Source organism: Micromys minutus (genome assembly GCF_963924665.1).
Source record: "Micromys minutus genome assembly, chromosome: 16".
NCBI lineage: Eukaryota > Metazoa > Chordata > Mammalia > Rodentia > Muridae > Micromys > Micromys minutus.
In genome coordinates this window covers 53,520,191-53,536,454 of record NC_137985.1, presented here as the reverse complement: position 1 = coordinate 53,536,454, position 16,264 = coordinate 53,520,191, and the positions used below count along the sequence as shown (strand labels likewise).

Below are 16,264 nucleotides of genomic sequence, written 5' to 3'. Positions count from 1 at the left end.
CTGCGACAGAATTAAATGGGTCTGTGTGTACCAGTCTCTGTGGTCTACGCACACACACCATGCTGCCTAGGTTTCCAGCAGCTGTGGGATGAGGGTTGTTGGGCCTGTCGGTGCTAAGCACATGGGTTAGAGCATCCAATACCTATCCCGAGTCACTGCCCACTAGTCAGTGCTATCCTAGGGACGGAACCGTCTGTCTCCAGACCCACTGCTCCTGAGCCCTGTTCTCTGAGAAATGAGGTGGGGAAATGAAGGAAGGATTAAGGAGGAAACTGGGTTAAAACGCACAGGGTGAGGGGGAAGAGCAGTGCAGGAGAATGACAGAAGAGAAGCACAGATGCACAGTTGCTTCAGGCTCCCATTTTCACGTGGGAGCTTGTGTTGCACGTGGTGCTTCAGGTACTCCCCAGCCTCAGTCCCCTAGGATTTCTGGCCTGTCCCACTGTGGTCACCAAAGATCTTCTCACCTTTCTCTGAGGAATCTCTTTCCCAAAATGAACTTAATTTTCTTGGTTCTAGTAATCTGGAGTGCCAGGCTGGGCCACAGTTCTGAAGGTCATGGCAGGATGAGCCCTGTCAGTGTCTGTGAAGTACAGCTCACGTCTTCTCATGTCGGACATATGTAGGAGGGAGAGTGTGCTTTTCTCTTGAAGAAATCCATACAAACGACCCGATCTCAGCCTCCGTCTCTGCGAATCTCTACCCCACTTCTTATAAAGAACGCTCTTTCCTGCTGCCCAGCACGGTTTCTTCCCTCTCGCTCTGAAGCAGCGCCACACTGCTGTAATTTGAATGCTAATGTGAATGTTGATTGACGTTGTCCATGGAAAGATGTGCACTTGACTTGTCAAGAGTGAGTGATTGACAGCGGGTGTAAGACAGTGTCAAGGCCTCCTGAATGCCAGTGGTACTCAGTGCACAGGCTTCCTGTCCTTTAGACATGGATGCCGACACACAGTAAGGAGACACTCTGTCTTCAAGGTTGGAGGAATCATAATTGGAAATGTTTTTATCAAATATCATACAGAGTACTGTATTTCTTTTACTACTCTGAAGTCTGTGCATGTGTGATTGTGTCTTGTTTGTCTGTTTTCTGATCATTTGCTGTTGAGCTAATGTTAGTGACACACAGCCTGTAACAGGAAAGTCTTATAACACTCAACTGAACTTCCGAGTTAGGGAGTTGCACCCCACTTCTCAGAACCACAATCACTGTTTCCCTGTTAACCACCATAGCCTCTCTCCCCTGCTCAGAGAGAAGCTATTTTCATTGCTGACATCTTTAATGAATGTTTAAAATCTTTGTCTTACTTCCACTGAAAAAATTGTCATCATTTATACTTCTATTTTAAATACATATTTTAATTTTACTATCATAGCGTAGGTATTTATTTATATGGTCTAGCATTTGAACATGTATATAATATTCATGATTTGATATTCCTTGTTCCATGCTTGCTATAAGAATGTGTCCGTTCTCTGAGAATAGATGCGCATGGGCTGGAGTGCTGGTTATAGCAGCTGGTCCCCAGTGTGCCTCCTGCTCTCTGAAATGGGCTGGCCTCATCCACATCTACATCCTCAATATTCGGAAACTGCTTTTCTTACTTCCCATTTCTGGTTTTTAGTTGATAATAGCCAGTTTTTATCAACCAAAATCCTTCTCTAGCATCATGTTTACAGCACACAAAACCTATTTGCTTCTCGTCCAGGAAGCTTCCTTATCACGGAGCCTGGACTTGCCCAGTGCTAGTGACAGCAAGAGCTTTCACGTGCTTCTAAGTGCGTCTTCAGTGACAGCGCTTTGTTTACTTTAAAACTGACTATGAGTAGTCAGCCTTGAAATCGTAAGTTCCTGTTCATGTGCGATGAGTAAAAGCATTATTTTCCTGTAACAATTACTTTTGTATAAACTTTGAAGATTTATTTAGTATTTGTTTAGTGGTACTAGGGATTGAATTTAGGGCCTCCTACATGCAGCCAAACCCTTTACCAGTGAGCCACATACTCAGATCAAGATTAAAAGATCTTAATGGCAGTTCCCAATTATTAGTAGACGGTAGTAATTGCACCTGTAGGTTACGGTCTTATTCACTTAACCATTTTTCTTAACTCTGGCCGTTGACGGGGTCCAGGTGGAATTGGTGCGATGTTACTCACCTGTTCACCCATCTTTCCTCTGGCCTGCTCTCTGATGCTTTCTGTGAACTTCTGCATACGCATGCTCTGTGCCACAAGTGCCTTCTCTGCTTCTCTCAGTGTGTTTTATTAAAGAAGGAATAAGAAAGCCTTCTACAGTAATAACAAGACTTTTAAAATGATTTTTAATTTTTATTTTAAACTTAACAGAAAAGTTTTGAAAGTCGTATTAGGAGTTCCCATAGAGCCTAGAGTAGAGTCCTCTGGGGGACAGTCTGACACATCTGACTGAAATGTGTCTTTAACTTGGTCCAGTGTCATCTTCTCTTTCCTTCACATCAGTTACGTTTGCCATGAAGGCTTCTTGTTCAGGCTCTCCTTGCTGCCACTGGGAAAGGTGACGTCTGTTTTACTCAGTTCCTTTTGAGAGTCCGTCTCTTTAATGTTCTTGTTCTATACATAGTTGATTGGTACAGCCCCTCTGAGCACATGTAAGACCCTCAGCTTATTCTCCAGAATTACCAAGAAATAAAAGTAAATTTTTTCTTTCATCATAAATAGCATGACTTTAAAAAGAATTATCCAGGGGCTGTCTCCAGATGGCTCAGCAGTTAAAAGCACTTGCCGCTCTTGCAGAGGACCCACATAGCAGCTCACAACTGTAAATTCAGGAGATCTGGCGCCCTCTTCTGGCCTCCATGAACACTAAGCACACACATAGTGCACATACATTCATGCAGACAAACATATATCATAAAATAAAAGCAAAATCATTTTTAAAAAATGATTTAGAAATACTGTAAAATTGTTTAAGAAGTCTTTGTCCCTCTCTTCTGACTTTCTCCTAACCTGTCCATACCTCCATTGAGGTTTGGCATGTGGCCTTCCAGGTTGTTCTGTGATGCATGCTCGTCTCTTTCCTCTGACACACCCAGTCTTCTGGTGCAGTAAACTCACTAGCAAGCAGTGTGGAGCTCTGCAGTTGGTGTCCCTGAGAGCACGGATGGGGAAATAGTCAAGAGGCACTTGCAGTTGGACAGAAATTTAAAGGACAATTTGTGTCTGGTTTCTTTAACTGTGGAGCATTCCCTATCATGTCCATAACTGTACTGTTTTCTTCTCCTTTCACAATTTTAGGTTGTTAAAGGCCTTACCTATCTGTGGAGCCTAAAGATTTTACATAGAGGTATGTTCTGGGTTACACAAATGAACTTAATGTGGGGATGGGGGAGGCTCTGCAGTTACCTTGGTTTAAAACAAACAACAACAACAAAACTTGGCGTTTCAGACAGTTGATGTGGCCATCAGCAAAGTGATTTAAATGTTACTTTTCCTATGTTCTCCCTCTTATTTCCATATTTTTTCAGTACAAACTAGGGAGTTCTATTTTTATGAGCCACATTTTTCAAGCATGCAAAACATATTTTGTACTATTTATGAATGGCTTTGCATCCTCTCCTCTGAAGAGATCCCATCCTGCTCCCTGGAAGTGAAACTTTAAACAAGGAACTAAATAAAGAATCAGAATGGCTACTTGTTCCGGTAACATGCAAGAGAATGGTCTGACAACTGTTACCTGTCACGGAGCCCCCTTCATTTGTTTAGTGTTCCCCAAATCTCTGAATTCATTTGAAGCAAATTATGAGGGGGGATAAAAAAGAAAAAGGAAAAAGCTGAACTTAGAATACACCTGCTCCTCCTAGCAGCAGTGTCCAGTTAGATGTGATTAAAAGAAAGGGTTTTTTTTTTTAATTCGGTTTTAGTTTTCATTGTTTGGATGTTTTTCCTAAGAAAGAACTAGTGCTTTTGGAGGGGTATACCCTGTCCTCAGCTGCAGTCTCCTACCAACAGTGTGGCCTCTGGTCCTTGTAGATGTTCTCAATAACTCAGACTTCTTCACCCATCTTAAAGAATCTTTGCATTAAACAGGATGTCTGCATATTGGGGGGAAAGCCTAATAATTCAGTTCTTGAAGGCATCCGTGCTAACAGAATGAATCATGAACCCCATTCCCCTGCCTCCTTAAATCCATGTGTAAATGGTGCCAGAGTGGTAGGGAGCGTGAGCCCAGCTGGGTCAGTGCCACTTCCTGGGTATGTGTACACATCTGGTGGGTGACAGAAAGGGACACCTTAACCTGGTGGCAGAGCTGCTCTCTGCCATCTGTGCACTCCTGCCTTATGTACTCCTACAAAACTCCTACAAAAACAGTGCTCGAGACCTGGAGTTTGCCAGCCTTCCCATTGCTGCTCATTTGCATGGGGTCCAAGGGAAGACAGCAGTGCTCAAGAGCAAACCTTCATTAAAGACTGCTGTATAGATGGGAGTGCTGTCGTCATCTGAAACTTAGAGCTGTAGTACTCTAGGCAGGCTGGGTAATTCTGGAACAGTGAATTGTCTAAGCCATCACTCTCTATGGAAAATGTGGTCACTCTGAGAAGTCTGGTGGGTAGGGAAGTGTGACTCAGTTATTCCAAAGTGTCTTTTCTTTTCCTCTTTAAAGTGACAAATCATGCTGACAAGATGCTATGCCTCTAGAATCCCTGTTTCTTAGATTATTTGGAGTTAACCCCACTGTTTGTGAGAAATAGCTAGAGTTTTGTTTATTTGTTGAAAGAATATCTCATTAGACATGTTTAGACAGATTTGTGGAGATCTGAAAGTAAAGCTTGGGGTCAGTTTGCTAGGACAGTCCTGTGGTCATTGTAGGCAGGCACAGTTACCAGAGCCCTTGGAGACGAGTGTTCCCTTCTTCTTTCCTTTTTGTAGCTTGGGCTCAGAAAGGCCTTTAGTCATGTGGTAGGGGAGGGCTGTGGAGACTTCGCTGGACCACATAGGTTTTCAAAAAGAATCCTCAGTCTTTCAACAGGTTGTTTTTGGCCCACTCAACTCCCAGAGTAAGTCTCTGTGTAGTATTTCTGTGGGAGGTGCCTGAGAGCAGTGGGGAGGCGTTGCCACAAGCCTCTCCTGCGACTTCAGTTCTAAGTGTGAGTCAGGGAAGGAGCCTGGGCAGCAAGGTGACTGGATCACAGTGCAAATGAGTGTATGTTCCCTGGCACTCAGCTCTCAAAAAGAGTGTGCTGTGGTTGTATATCTCACTTAATAGATTGATGTTGGCCTTTGAGTTCCATAGCTACCCATAGAGGCTTTTACCTTCTGAATTTAAAGTAAAAGGACCAGGTCTCTGAAGACTTTTGTAAAAGGTTGTAATGAGAAATTTAGCCTAAATTGAGTAGGTTTTGTCCATATTTAATAACTTGGATTTCATAAAACTAAGATTAAAGATGCCTTTTTATTTACCAAAAAGCTATTTAATTTTCTCCTTGATTAAAAAATTGTAGCTTTTTAGATGAGTTCAATCGGGCAATTAAAGATCTGAGCTTTTAAGTTCAGCTAAGGCAATTAAGTAGGTAATATGGTTGTTTATACACTTGTACTAAGTGCGCTCACTGCTCTTCCCCTTGCACACACAGACTTGTTTTTGTTTCCTCTGACTGATGATGGGAATACATCTGAATATGTGTCACATTGTCAAATCAAAGCTGGCTCCTTTTATGGGGGCCGGGGGAGGATGGTCTAGGCTGTGTGAGCAGACAGCGGTGAGAAGAAGAAGGAAAGGCATTAATGAACGATCCAAGCCGCCTCTTTGTGTTGGTCTAAGTACTGAGAGCTCAGCTCTCCTCTGATCATTGTTTGCTAAGGCTGCTCTCCCTAAACAGAGCGGGAAATTATTATATGACATTGCTTTATACTCAGGAGCACACAGTTTTCTAAGATGAAGAACTGGAGACATGTTAGGTTGTATGACACTAAAGGACAGACTTTTTCTCCCGTGTAAATGGGTCTAAGTACAGAATCTGCAGAGCTAACCCCCAGCGTCTTCCCTCAGCACCAGTGGAGACTGTAGAGCAGAGGGCTGTGAACAGGAAGTGGCGACAGACCCTTCGTCCCATGGCGCTCCTTAGTTACTCAGCCGCACTCTGTGTCCCCATCGAGGGCTCAGCCAGCTGTCCTCTCTTCAGCATGTTCGTATTCAGGATGATAAATGCTCAAATGTTAGTCCTGAAGGTGGACCTCTATTAAAACTGTGATTCCTAAATCCAGCCAGGGAGAGTTTATTGTGGTTTATATTACAGGGTTAAAAAAAAAAAATCCTTAAATCTCTTTTTAAGCTAAAACAAATGTGATGTCATCATATGAAGATGTACTTATTTAAAGTCTTTGAAACACCTACCAAGATTAACTACTGTGGAAAAGCTGTCTTCATTATCAGACATAAGGGAGCGCCCTGTGAGCACAGCCCATGCTGACCGTGAGTCAAAACAAAGGAAGTGAACAGTGAGAACATTCCAGCAAACACTGCAGCTTAACTTCAAAACATACATCACCACTAATGAGGTGAGAGCCCTGCATATTAATAACCATGGCTCCAGTCACAGCCGTCATTACCCACATCAAACATAAATGCAAGATTAACACCTATGCCATTTCTGTGGGAAACGTGAGAATACCCTGGCAGTAACTGCTCTTGCTTTCCCCAAGGATCAAAAAGAAGTGGAAGGGTAATGAGAATAGAACTTAGATTAAGAAAATAAAACCGGCCGTCAGTCGGGACCATTGTACAGAGATGCGGAAACTGGTGGTAAGAGAAAGCTAGACCTCTTGTAAACCAGTAAACCTTTCTGTATATAGGCCTAGGCAGTTTGCTTGTCTTCCCCAATAGGAAAGCTGGGCTTGGTGCACACCTGTCATCCCAGCCCTTGGGAGCCTGGGGAAGAGAGGTCATGAGTTTCGAGCCAGCCTCAGATAGAAAGTAAAGCGCCGTCTTTAAACAGCTTTGCAAAGCAGTTTTCACCGGGATAGGTCTCTGTAAAGAAACTGTTATCTGTGGCCAGACAACCTAAATGGACCCAATCTTTTCTGATCTCTAAGAAAAAGCAAACCAACTGTTTGTTTCAGCAAACATGCTAGAAATTTTATTTTTCTTGATATTACTTTTCTAAACTGACTACACTTAGATTCTCCAGTGTGCTGCCTTAGGTGTCTAAGATAATGCTTGTCTGTTCCATAGCTCTTTATTTCTTAGCTGTGTTCTAGATGTTGTTGTGGGTGCTTGGGGAATGTCTTTTTCTACACTCATAAAACATTTTTATCAGGGGTGGGTGAAATATATATATATATATATACATATATATACACTTATATATATATATACACTTATATGAATGAATACACACACATACACATAGACAGTAATACAGTGTTAGGTATAGAGTGTATTGGAAAGTAGTTAGCTAAAGGATGAAGGGATAGTTTAGTGGATCCATCACTGGACAAGCCCAGGAAGCTTATGCACATGGAGTTCACAAAGACGGTGGTTTGGGGATGCAGGCTAGAGGAGGAGTGTAACACCTGCACACTTCTGACAGCATAGCCCAGCAACTCCTCCCCTAGACATTTACACAGGAGAAATAAAGCATTTGTCTCACAAAACTAGTATGCACATGTTTCCAGCAGCTTTATTCATAAAAGATACAAACTGGAAACAACTTACCTGTCTTGTATCAGATAGATGGTAAACACACAGTGGAATGTGACTGAGCAGTAAAGTGGTTGAACTCATGGTCAGGCAGCATCGTGGTCAGATGTTCTAGTACTCCATGTAGGCAGTATTCTGGGAAGGAGAGCATGGGAATGGAAAGAAGGATGGGCTATGACAGCTGAGAGGCACTGGGGGCCTGAGTATGGATCTCCAGAACCCCTGTAACAAGACAGGAGATGGGACAGGGCTGTGATCCAATGGTAGGAGAGGCAGATAAAAAGAGGATTTGTATCATATCGTCAAGTCCATCAAAATATCAAGAGAGCTGTTGAGGAAGATATCTGTTGTGGACCTCTGGCCAGTATACATAGGAAGCATGTGACCTGTACACACACATAATCTGTACACACAATAAACACAAGGACTTGGTAATGGGCTAGATGCTTGCATTGAAAACTATTGCGGTAAATGTTAAAATGTGGAACCTTATATCCTGAGCTAGTTCCAGCTGCCGTGCGGCCACATGGCACTGCAGGGATCTCTAACTTAGCTGTTCCATGCCGCCTCTAAGAACTCAGACATGGTTCACTCCACTGCCCCTGCATGACATTTTCACTCACTTTCCTCCACCAACTGGTATAAACATGATTTCACAACCATTAACTTATCAGACAGGTTTATATGTTAAATTCTCAATTCACAACGCTCTGCACAATAAACTTACAACCAGTGGCCAAAGATATAAACTGCCCATCTAGATAAGATAAATTGACCCATAGAGACCCTTAGAGATAATCATAACCTTTTCTATCTAGAGATGTGTGGAGAGAAATGTTCATGTCTGCCTCCATCTTCATCTCCTCCAAACTCCCGCCTACTCTCTTCCTCTTCCATTTTCCTAGACTTTCCTGCCTGCCTCTCCACTGTCCAATTATGTATCACCTTGACACAACCCACACATCACCTTTTCTGTTTACTTTAAAAAAAAAAAAACTTTTCTCTCAAATGTAAGCTGTGTACAACTATGACCATTTGAAGATATTCTAAATGACTATGTTTTCTCAAAGTTAATTATCTTGGGTGGGCTATAAAATTAAATTAGTCTTCAACTCTATCAGAAGTCTGAGAATGGCCAAATACCTAAAAGCATAGGGAACCTAACATGGCTTTCAGAACTGAGACATGTTGTAGAGACAAATCTCTACTAGTAGTTTCCTGTTAACAACATGTGAGAGCAAGTCTTTAGCCTTTTGGCCCAGGATAGCTGACAGACTTTGAAATGCAGAAATTTTGAAGGGCTGATAATTTTGGCTCAGCAAAGATTATCAGTCAGCTATTCCACATAATGTGTCCCTTTTTGGACAGTATTAGTCTGTAGATGAAATAAGCAGTTTCTACCCAGTGGCCACCTAGCCACAAGTAAACCTCACCTGGAGGTAGAGATGCTGGAGGATCTAAGTAGTGTCATTAGCAGATTTTTTTATATTTTAAAAAAACACTGTAGATGACATCATACAGTCTGTGCACTAGAAACACTGTATGACATAAGTACAGTCTGCAGTAGAAACACTGTAGATGACATCAGTACAGTCTGCAATAGAAACACTGTAGATGACATCAGTACAGTCTGTGCACTAGAAACACTGTATGACATAAGTACAGTCTGCAGTAGAAACACTGTAGATGACATCAGTACAGTCTGTGCAATAGAAACACTGTAGATGACATCAGTACAGTCTGTGCACTAGAAACACTGTAGATGACATCAGTACAGTCTGTGTACTAGAAACACTCTAGATGACATCAGTACAGTCTGTGTACTAGAAACACTGTAGATGACATCAGTACAGTCTGTGCAATAGAAACACTGTAGATGACATCAGTACAGTCTGTGTACTAGAAACACTCTAGATGACATCAGTACAGTCTGTGCACTAGAAACACTGTAGATGACATCAGTACAGTCTGTGTACTAGAAACACTGTAGATGACATCAGTACAGTCTGTGCACTAGAAACACTCTAGATGACATCAGTACAGTCTGTGCAATAGAAACACTGTAGATGACTTCAGTACAGTCTGCAATAGAAACACTGTAGATAACATCAGTACAGTCTGTGCACTAGAAACACTGTAGATGACATCAGTACAGTCTGTGCACTTGAAACACTCTAGATGACATCAGTACAGTCTGCAATAGAAACACTCTAAATGACATCAGTACAGTCTGTGCACTAGAAACACTGTAGATGACATCAGTACAGTCTGTGCACTAGAAACACTGTATGACATAAGTACAGTCTGCAATAGAAACACTGTGGATGACTTCAGTACAGTCTGTGCACTAGAAACACTGTAGATGACATCAGTACAGTCTGTGCACTAGAAACACTCTAGATGACATCGGTACAGTCTGCAATAAAAATACTGTAAACATATCCTACTCCAAAATTACTGTCTATGAGAATAGGAAACACACATAAAATCTTTGAATTTCTTAGAAAAGAAAGTCTGAGGTCCAAGTCAGAGTGTTAAAATCTGTCTAAATGTGAGTAAAGCTGGGATTCCTAGTACAGATAATGGGAACTCAACTACACTCACAAGAAAGATCCCTCAGTGGTGGGCATTGCTACCAGTAGAAAGTAATGCAGTTGATTTTAAGTGATTCTTGATGAAATGTAGTCTGCACAAAGCCTCCATAGCAGCCTCCCTATAGACACAAGACAGTGGGACTTTATTTCAGGCTGCAGGGAGTTTTAAAGTACCCAGGCCACATTTCACTTCCTGAAATACCAGGTTGTTGGTTTGGGTTTTGTTTTGTTTTTCAAGGACTGGTTAGCATTTGAGCAATCCAAGTCAATTTAAAGGAGTCATCCCCAGTTGGTTTTATGTTGCAGAGGGTAATGATGGGAAAACTGGATGGGCGCCTTCTTCCTGGTGCTTAGTCAGGTGGATCTGTCAGGGGCTGTTTGTGTTGAACAAGTATTACTGGTGAGAGTCACTCTCAGGCCTCGGCTCCTGTGAAATATCCTTAGCAGGTGGATATTTCATGCCAGTGCTGAAGTAGATCATAATCCATGAGGAAAGTTGACTTCGACAGTTAACTGAGGTAAACAAGCCAGTTTAATGAGTGTGAGTTGTTGATTTTTCTCCAGTTCTGACTGTACACACGCACATCTCTGAAAATTAAGCCTTCTTTCCTGTACTGGCCATTCATTCTCTTTGCCTTAAGTAATCACAGGGAATTTTGAATGCATAATAATGGTTTTTAAATGATAAGTAATTCTATACGCTGTGACTTGTAAGTGTTTTGGTTTTCTTTAACGTGCCAAGGCTTTATAAAGAACTTTAAAAACTCAACAGAAAAAAAAAACAAAAACAAAAAAATCAATCGAGTTAGATAATGGGGATGGTCAGGTGGCAGATAATCACACAGAGAAGATGGCCACCTCATTGTAGAAATCGAAGACCCACACCAACATGAGATTTGATCAACAGGGACAACTGCAAATACCAGTGAGGCTGCAGAGAAGTTAGGTTGGTTGTTCGCAGCAGTGAGGGGATATTCCCACTGTTGACATTTCCCTGAAAAACTGAGCACACAGCTTCCCTTATAACCCAGAAATAAAGACCTCGGTCCACATGGTGCCTGTGTGTGCATGCTCATCACAGCTTTGTCCACATGAAGACAAAACTGGCAGGTATATTGTACTATATAGTTTTACAAGATGCTACCATTATAGAACTCTATATAGAGGCCAGCACAGTATGTCTCTATTGTTTTTTCCAGCCACAGGACTCTATGATTGTCTCAAAACAAAAAAACTCACTGTCTTAATTAGGTTACTATTGCTGTAATAAAACATGATCAGGACCCTGTTGGGCCATGTCACAGGCACAGTCGGTTGCCTCTCAGTTTTGTCTTCTAGGTAAATCTGAAGTTTCAAAGTTTATCAGAGGGAGAGGACCATCTGGGGAGGACGGCAGCCACAGGGAACTCGTGAGGGTGGCCATGTGCTCATACTTATCAGATGAGTGGGTTGGTCGTCTGAGATGGTTTTATCCGGGAACTTTCTGTAGTGTGGCTTACTTCAAAGTCATCTGAGGGAGAAGTGAGTGACATCCTGTGACTGTGTAATGTTGACAGGAGCATCTCCTTCTCAAGGGTCCCAGTGCCTCAGACCTGTAAGACTAGCAAAGACTTCCTCTGGTCTATTTTGACAAAGGGTGAGGCAGAGTGTCAAGTGTCAGCCACAGCTTCCTTCTCCTGGATGTTTAGAGCCTGAGACTGCTCTGTAGAGACTTCCTGCCAACAACATCAGCTAATCCTGCCTCCTTGTTTAAAAAAGAGAGAGAGGCCTACAATAAGCCCACCTCTATTAAGCTCTATAAAATGAATTCAGAGCACATGGCCTGCCCAACTCCAACTTTTCTGCATGTGCCTATTGTTTCTCCCCTGTCATCCTAGTTAGGTCAGTCCCTAGAGCTGTGTAAGGTCTCAGCAGCCCCGCATTGTTTGTAATAACACTAGAAGATAAGAGGTCTGTCATCGGTGGCACAGTGACCTAGTTGAACCACTACATTAGCAGACTCCACACCCACCCTTCCCCCGAGGGCATAGCTGAAGGTGACCAGCACTGTAGGAATCAAAATCTAGGTTTTGCTTCTGGGGGAGTAAGTTACTGTTGTCAGTTACTGCATGTCTTCTGGGGCTGCTGGAACGGGCCTTGTGTGGATATCATTTGTTTAGTCTTTAAGACAGCCTTGTGAGGAACATGTCTTTGTCTATTTTTAAATAAGGACATGGATGTCCAGAGAGGCTCACTGAAGTGCTCGGTGCCCAGGGAGGCAGTCATGGTCTGCAGTAGTTCAAGGACAGGGTCGAAGAGTACAGTCTGGCTTGGCCCCTTAATTCACCTCTGACCCTGCTGGGGGTCACTTGTGCTCCTCTGAGGTAGGAGCAGCATGTCTGCAGCATATGCAGGGCACAGTGAGCATGCAGAGTGAGAGAGTGTGGCTCTTTTTAGAAACCCAGCTCTTCAGAAATAGGAAAACATCTAAGCTGCGTTTTCCCTTAATTTCTCAAAATTACCCAGTTGGTAATAGCAAAGCTGGTACAGGAGTCCAGCCACTCCCTGCACCCAAGTGGGGTTGGTCTGAGGAAGACACAGCTCATTGAGGCCAAAGGGTTGAGTCAGAGTGGCAGGGTGTGGCATCATGGCGGAGTAATTTCATTAATTCGAGCTTTGATTTCCTCATCTGTCAACTGAGACTTGACCATGACTCCTGTGTCAGGGTTAGAGTGAGCTCAAGTGAGAGCACATGGCGGTAGTGACTGCTCGAACCAGCACACAGCGCCTGTCAAGCGTTACCGACCTTAATCCCTTCTCTTCCTTGAAAGGATCCACCAGCATTGCTGTCCTCCTTCATTTATTCCATATCCTCATCCCTTCCTCCTGCTAAGAAGCATTGATGGTTCTGGATCCTCATGGGATAGCATCTTAGACTCAGCTTTGATTTCCAGGGTGAGGGGAGATGTTGTCTCCTCAGACTTGCAGGAGTCCATTGTTCCACAGTTCATGCAGCCCCCCACACATTCAGGGTGTGTGTCTACATGCAGCCCCCACACATTCAGGGTGTGTGTCTACATGCAGCCCCCATACATTCAGGGTGTGTGTCTACATGCAGCCCCCACACATTCAGGGTATGTGTAGGCTGCAGGCCGGATATTTCACTTACTGTTAAATACTTAGGGAAAGAGGATGGGTTGCCTAACTCAATGGTAGAGCACTCACCTTGCTCATGCAAGGACCTGGGTTCAAGCCCTAGCACCATAAAAACAGTAATAAATAAAATTTGAAGGAAAGGAGAAATGAGGGGCCCAGGCCTGTGTGTCCTTAATATTACCCTTACAAAGGTCTCCTATTGGTCACGAAGGAGAGGAAAGCCATATATTGTGTCTCCTCCAAGCTGAATCATGAAGCTCCAGACAGTAACTGCCATTTACAATAGCTAATTATGCTGTTTAATTTTATTTAGGGCCTTTGCAAGAGTGCTTGGAAGACCACCCTTTATTCTATGATGGAGTGCTTACAGGAGCTTTGCTATTGCAGTGGGTTTTCTCCTGTGTGCATTCCTGTTGTGTGCAGATGACTCTAATGCAGTGTCACCACAGACTGTATTTAATTGTACCTGCTGTTCTTACTCATTAGAGTGCAGTCCCCAAGAAATAACTAGAGAGGTGCACTGAGTATTATCTTTTCATAAGACAATTAAACTTAATGAAGGGAGGAGGGACGTTGGAAGAGGGAGACAGGCTCCATATGCCCCTGGGTCCTGGTGAATGGACAGTGCAGCTGTATGGAGCGAGGGCATTACAGAAACGCCTAGTTCTGCTTCCACATGGCGTCTCAACAGAACCGTGCGGCACACTGTACAACTCACTGGTCTTTCCTTAAAGGTTCTATCACACAGGCTGATGAGATGGCCGGAGTCCCATGATGGGCGCCACGTGGTATGACTATCTCTGCAAGTTATCTCTGTGGCGCGTGCACGCCTGGACAGTGCCCGAGTACACAGATAAATAAAGGGGATTGCACTATACGGGCTTTTAAAGGTAGCCCAGTGAGGTTCACCCGGAAAGCCCAAGCAAGCCCAATCGTAAACACACAATGCAGATCAAAGGGAAGCAGCTAATGCTGGCCACCAACACCTATGGCAAACAGCTCTCACAGAGAGGCTCCAGTCGGCTGCGTGGCTCTTCTTTTCTGACAAAAGCTTACACAGAAGTCTGCTCTGACCAGAATGTCACCTTGCTAGTTCTTCTGCAGGCCCAGAGGGCCCCAACCAAACCCTGACCCCTGACGGTGTGTGGAGCAGAGCTGCAGGGAGGCCCCGGGAAGAGCTGCAGCTTGCCTGGCTTTAGAGGGCCTGGCCTTGATTAGCCAGCCCTAGCTCACTGCTGTTTCTGCAGCGTCTGTGATGGCTAATTGCTGCCGCCTGTGCAAAGATCCAGTTTTGTGTGAGGCAGTTACGGGCAGCAAGATGAGTCGTGTCAACATGATACCAATTTCCACAGTCAATTTGGTCAGTTCAGTGGAAGGAGAAAGAAATCAGACCATCGTGGAAATCAGTCAGAACAGTTAGAGGAGACACTTAGGCGGCCATGCTCGCCTGATTGAGCTTCTCATGTTTGAACCACTTACTTTTGTGCTTTGTAGACTTAGCCTTGCTCATCTGAGGAAATCTCATCTGTACAAAATGACACTTTAAAACTAGTCCTTTTTAAATAATAAATAATCATCACGGGTACCCAGGCTTTCTGTGTAAGTGCATGAGTAGACAGTTTACATAGAATTAGGGTGGCTAACTGGAGTCTCCTACTTCTTTACAAATGGAAAGACCACAGTGGCTAGAAAGTACCTGCAAAACTGATTTTCTGGGAATTAGTGCTGTTGCTGATAACTTGGATTATCAGGCTATTTTTTCTCCCTAAATCACTTTATTGCTATATTGTTATATACCAAGAAAGACACCAGTTTTAAGGATGTGATTCAAATATGAGCTAAATAGATTTATAGTGTAAGCAAGTATTGCTCTAATTCAGCTCTTAATATTCCATCACTCTACCAATAAAAAGTCTCCGTACCTGTTCACAGTCAGTCCCAGCCCTTAGATAACACTGATCTTATTTTCTGACTGTATAGATTTGCCTTTTTTGGGTAAAAATAGAGTCGTATAACATGAACTGTTGTGCCTTGTTCTTTCTAGTTCCTGTAACATTTTCAGTTGATTTGTGCTGTAACATTTGCGAGCCAGCCATTCCTTCTCATGGCAGAGTATTATTGGATATGCCATGTGGGTGTAGTATCTTCTGTCCACTCATTTCCTAGTGGAGGCTGTCTGTAGTGTGTGGTCTGAGACTGTGGGAATATGTTCTTCTATTTGTACACGCCTCCCCTCTTCTGTTTGTTCACCTTGGTGGTTTTCATTCTAAGGCAGGGTCTCACCTACCTACCTGGACCAGTGCTTGTTTTGTAGCCCAGCCTGGCCGCACACTTGAGGCTGATCTCCCGCATGTGCCTCCCTGTGCAGCGCATGTCTCTCTATGTCTGCTTGTTCTTGTTGAATGGGGTGGAATCAGCGTCTGTTTAAATCTCTGCAGCTACTGCCCTTCAGATAGCTCAGAGCTCAAGGACTTGGAGTTTGGCCATCACTGTACAGAGTGCAGTCAGTGTTACTGCCTAGGGCTTCGTGCTTTCTTAAAGATACGGTAGCATGGTGACCATGACACTATGGTCACTTACCGGGTGTGTGGACTGAGACAGGATCTCACAGTTATCCAAGCTGGATTTAAACTCCCAGGCTCTGGCCATCTTCCTACCACAGGTTTCTGAGTAGGTAAAACTATCTGATTTATTAACCATATGGTTTCATTTTGAATTCATGTTTCATTTAGTTTCTATTCTGTTATAGACCCCTGTAGACCAGGGGGACTGCTGTAGGCCTCAGGATGACCCAAGACCTGATTTGTAAATACTTCCATTCCTCCTGATCCAGGTCTTTTTATTTACTTATTTGTTT

The 16,264-nt window shown here is 43.4% G+C and overlaps 1 protein-coding gene across 3 annotated transcripts in view; it reads left to right on the top strand.

Annotated features, from left to right (window-relative positions):
* Positions 1 to 16,264, top strand: part of MAP2K5 (mitogen-activated protein kinase kinase 5) — a 207,423-nt gene that overhangs the window by 91,030 nt on the left and 100,129 nt on the right. For all 3 annotated transcript variants that reach the window (XM_080930288.1, XM_080930289.1, XM_080930287.1), the window contains one exon: positions 3,277 to 3,325. In XM_080930288.1, the coding sequence (XP_080786414.1) occupies positions 3,277 to 3,325 (49 nt within the window). The remainder of the gene's footprint in view (positions 1 to 3,276; positions 3,326 to 16,264) is intronic.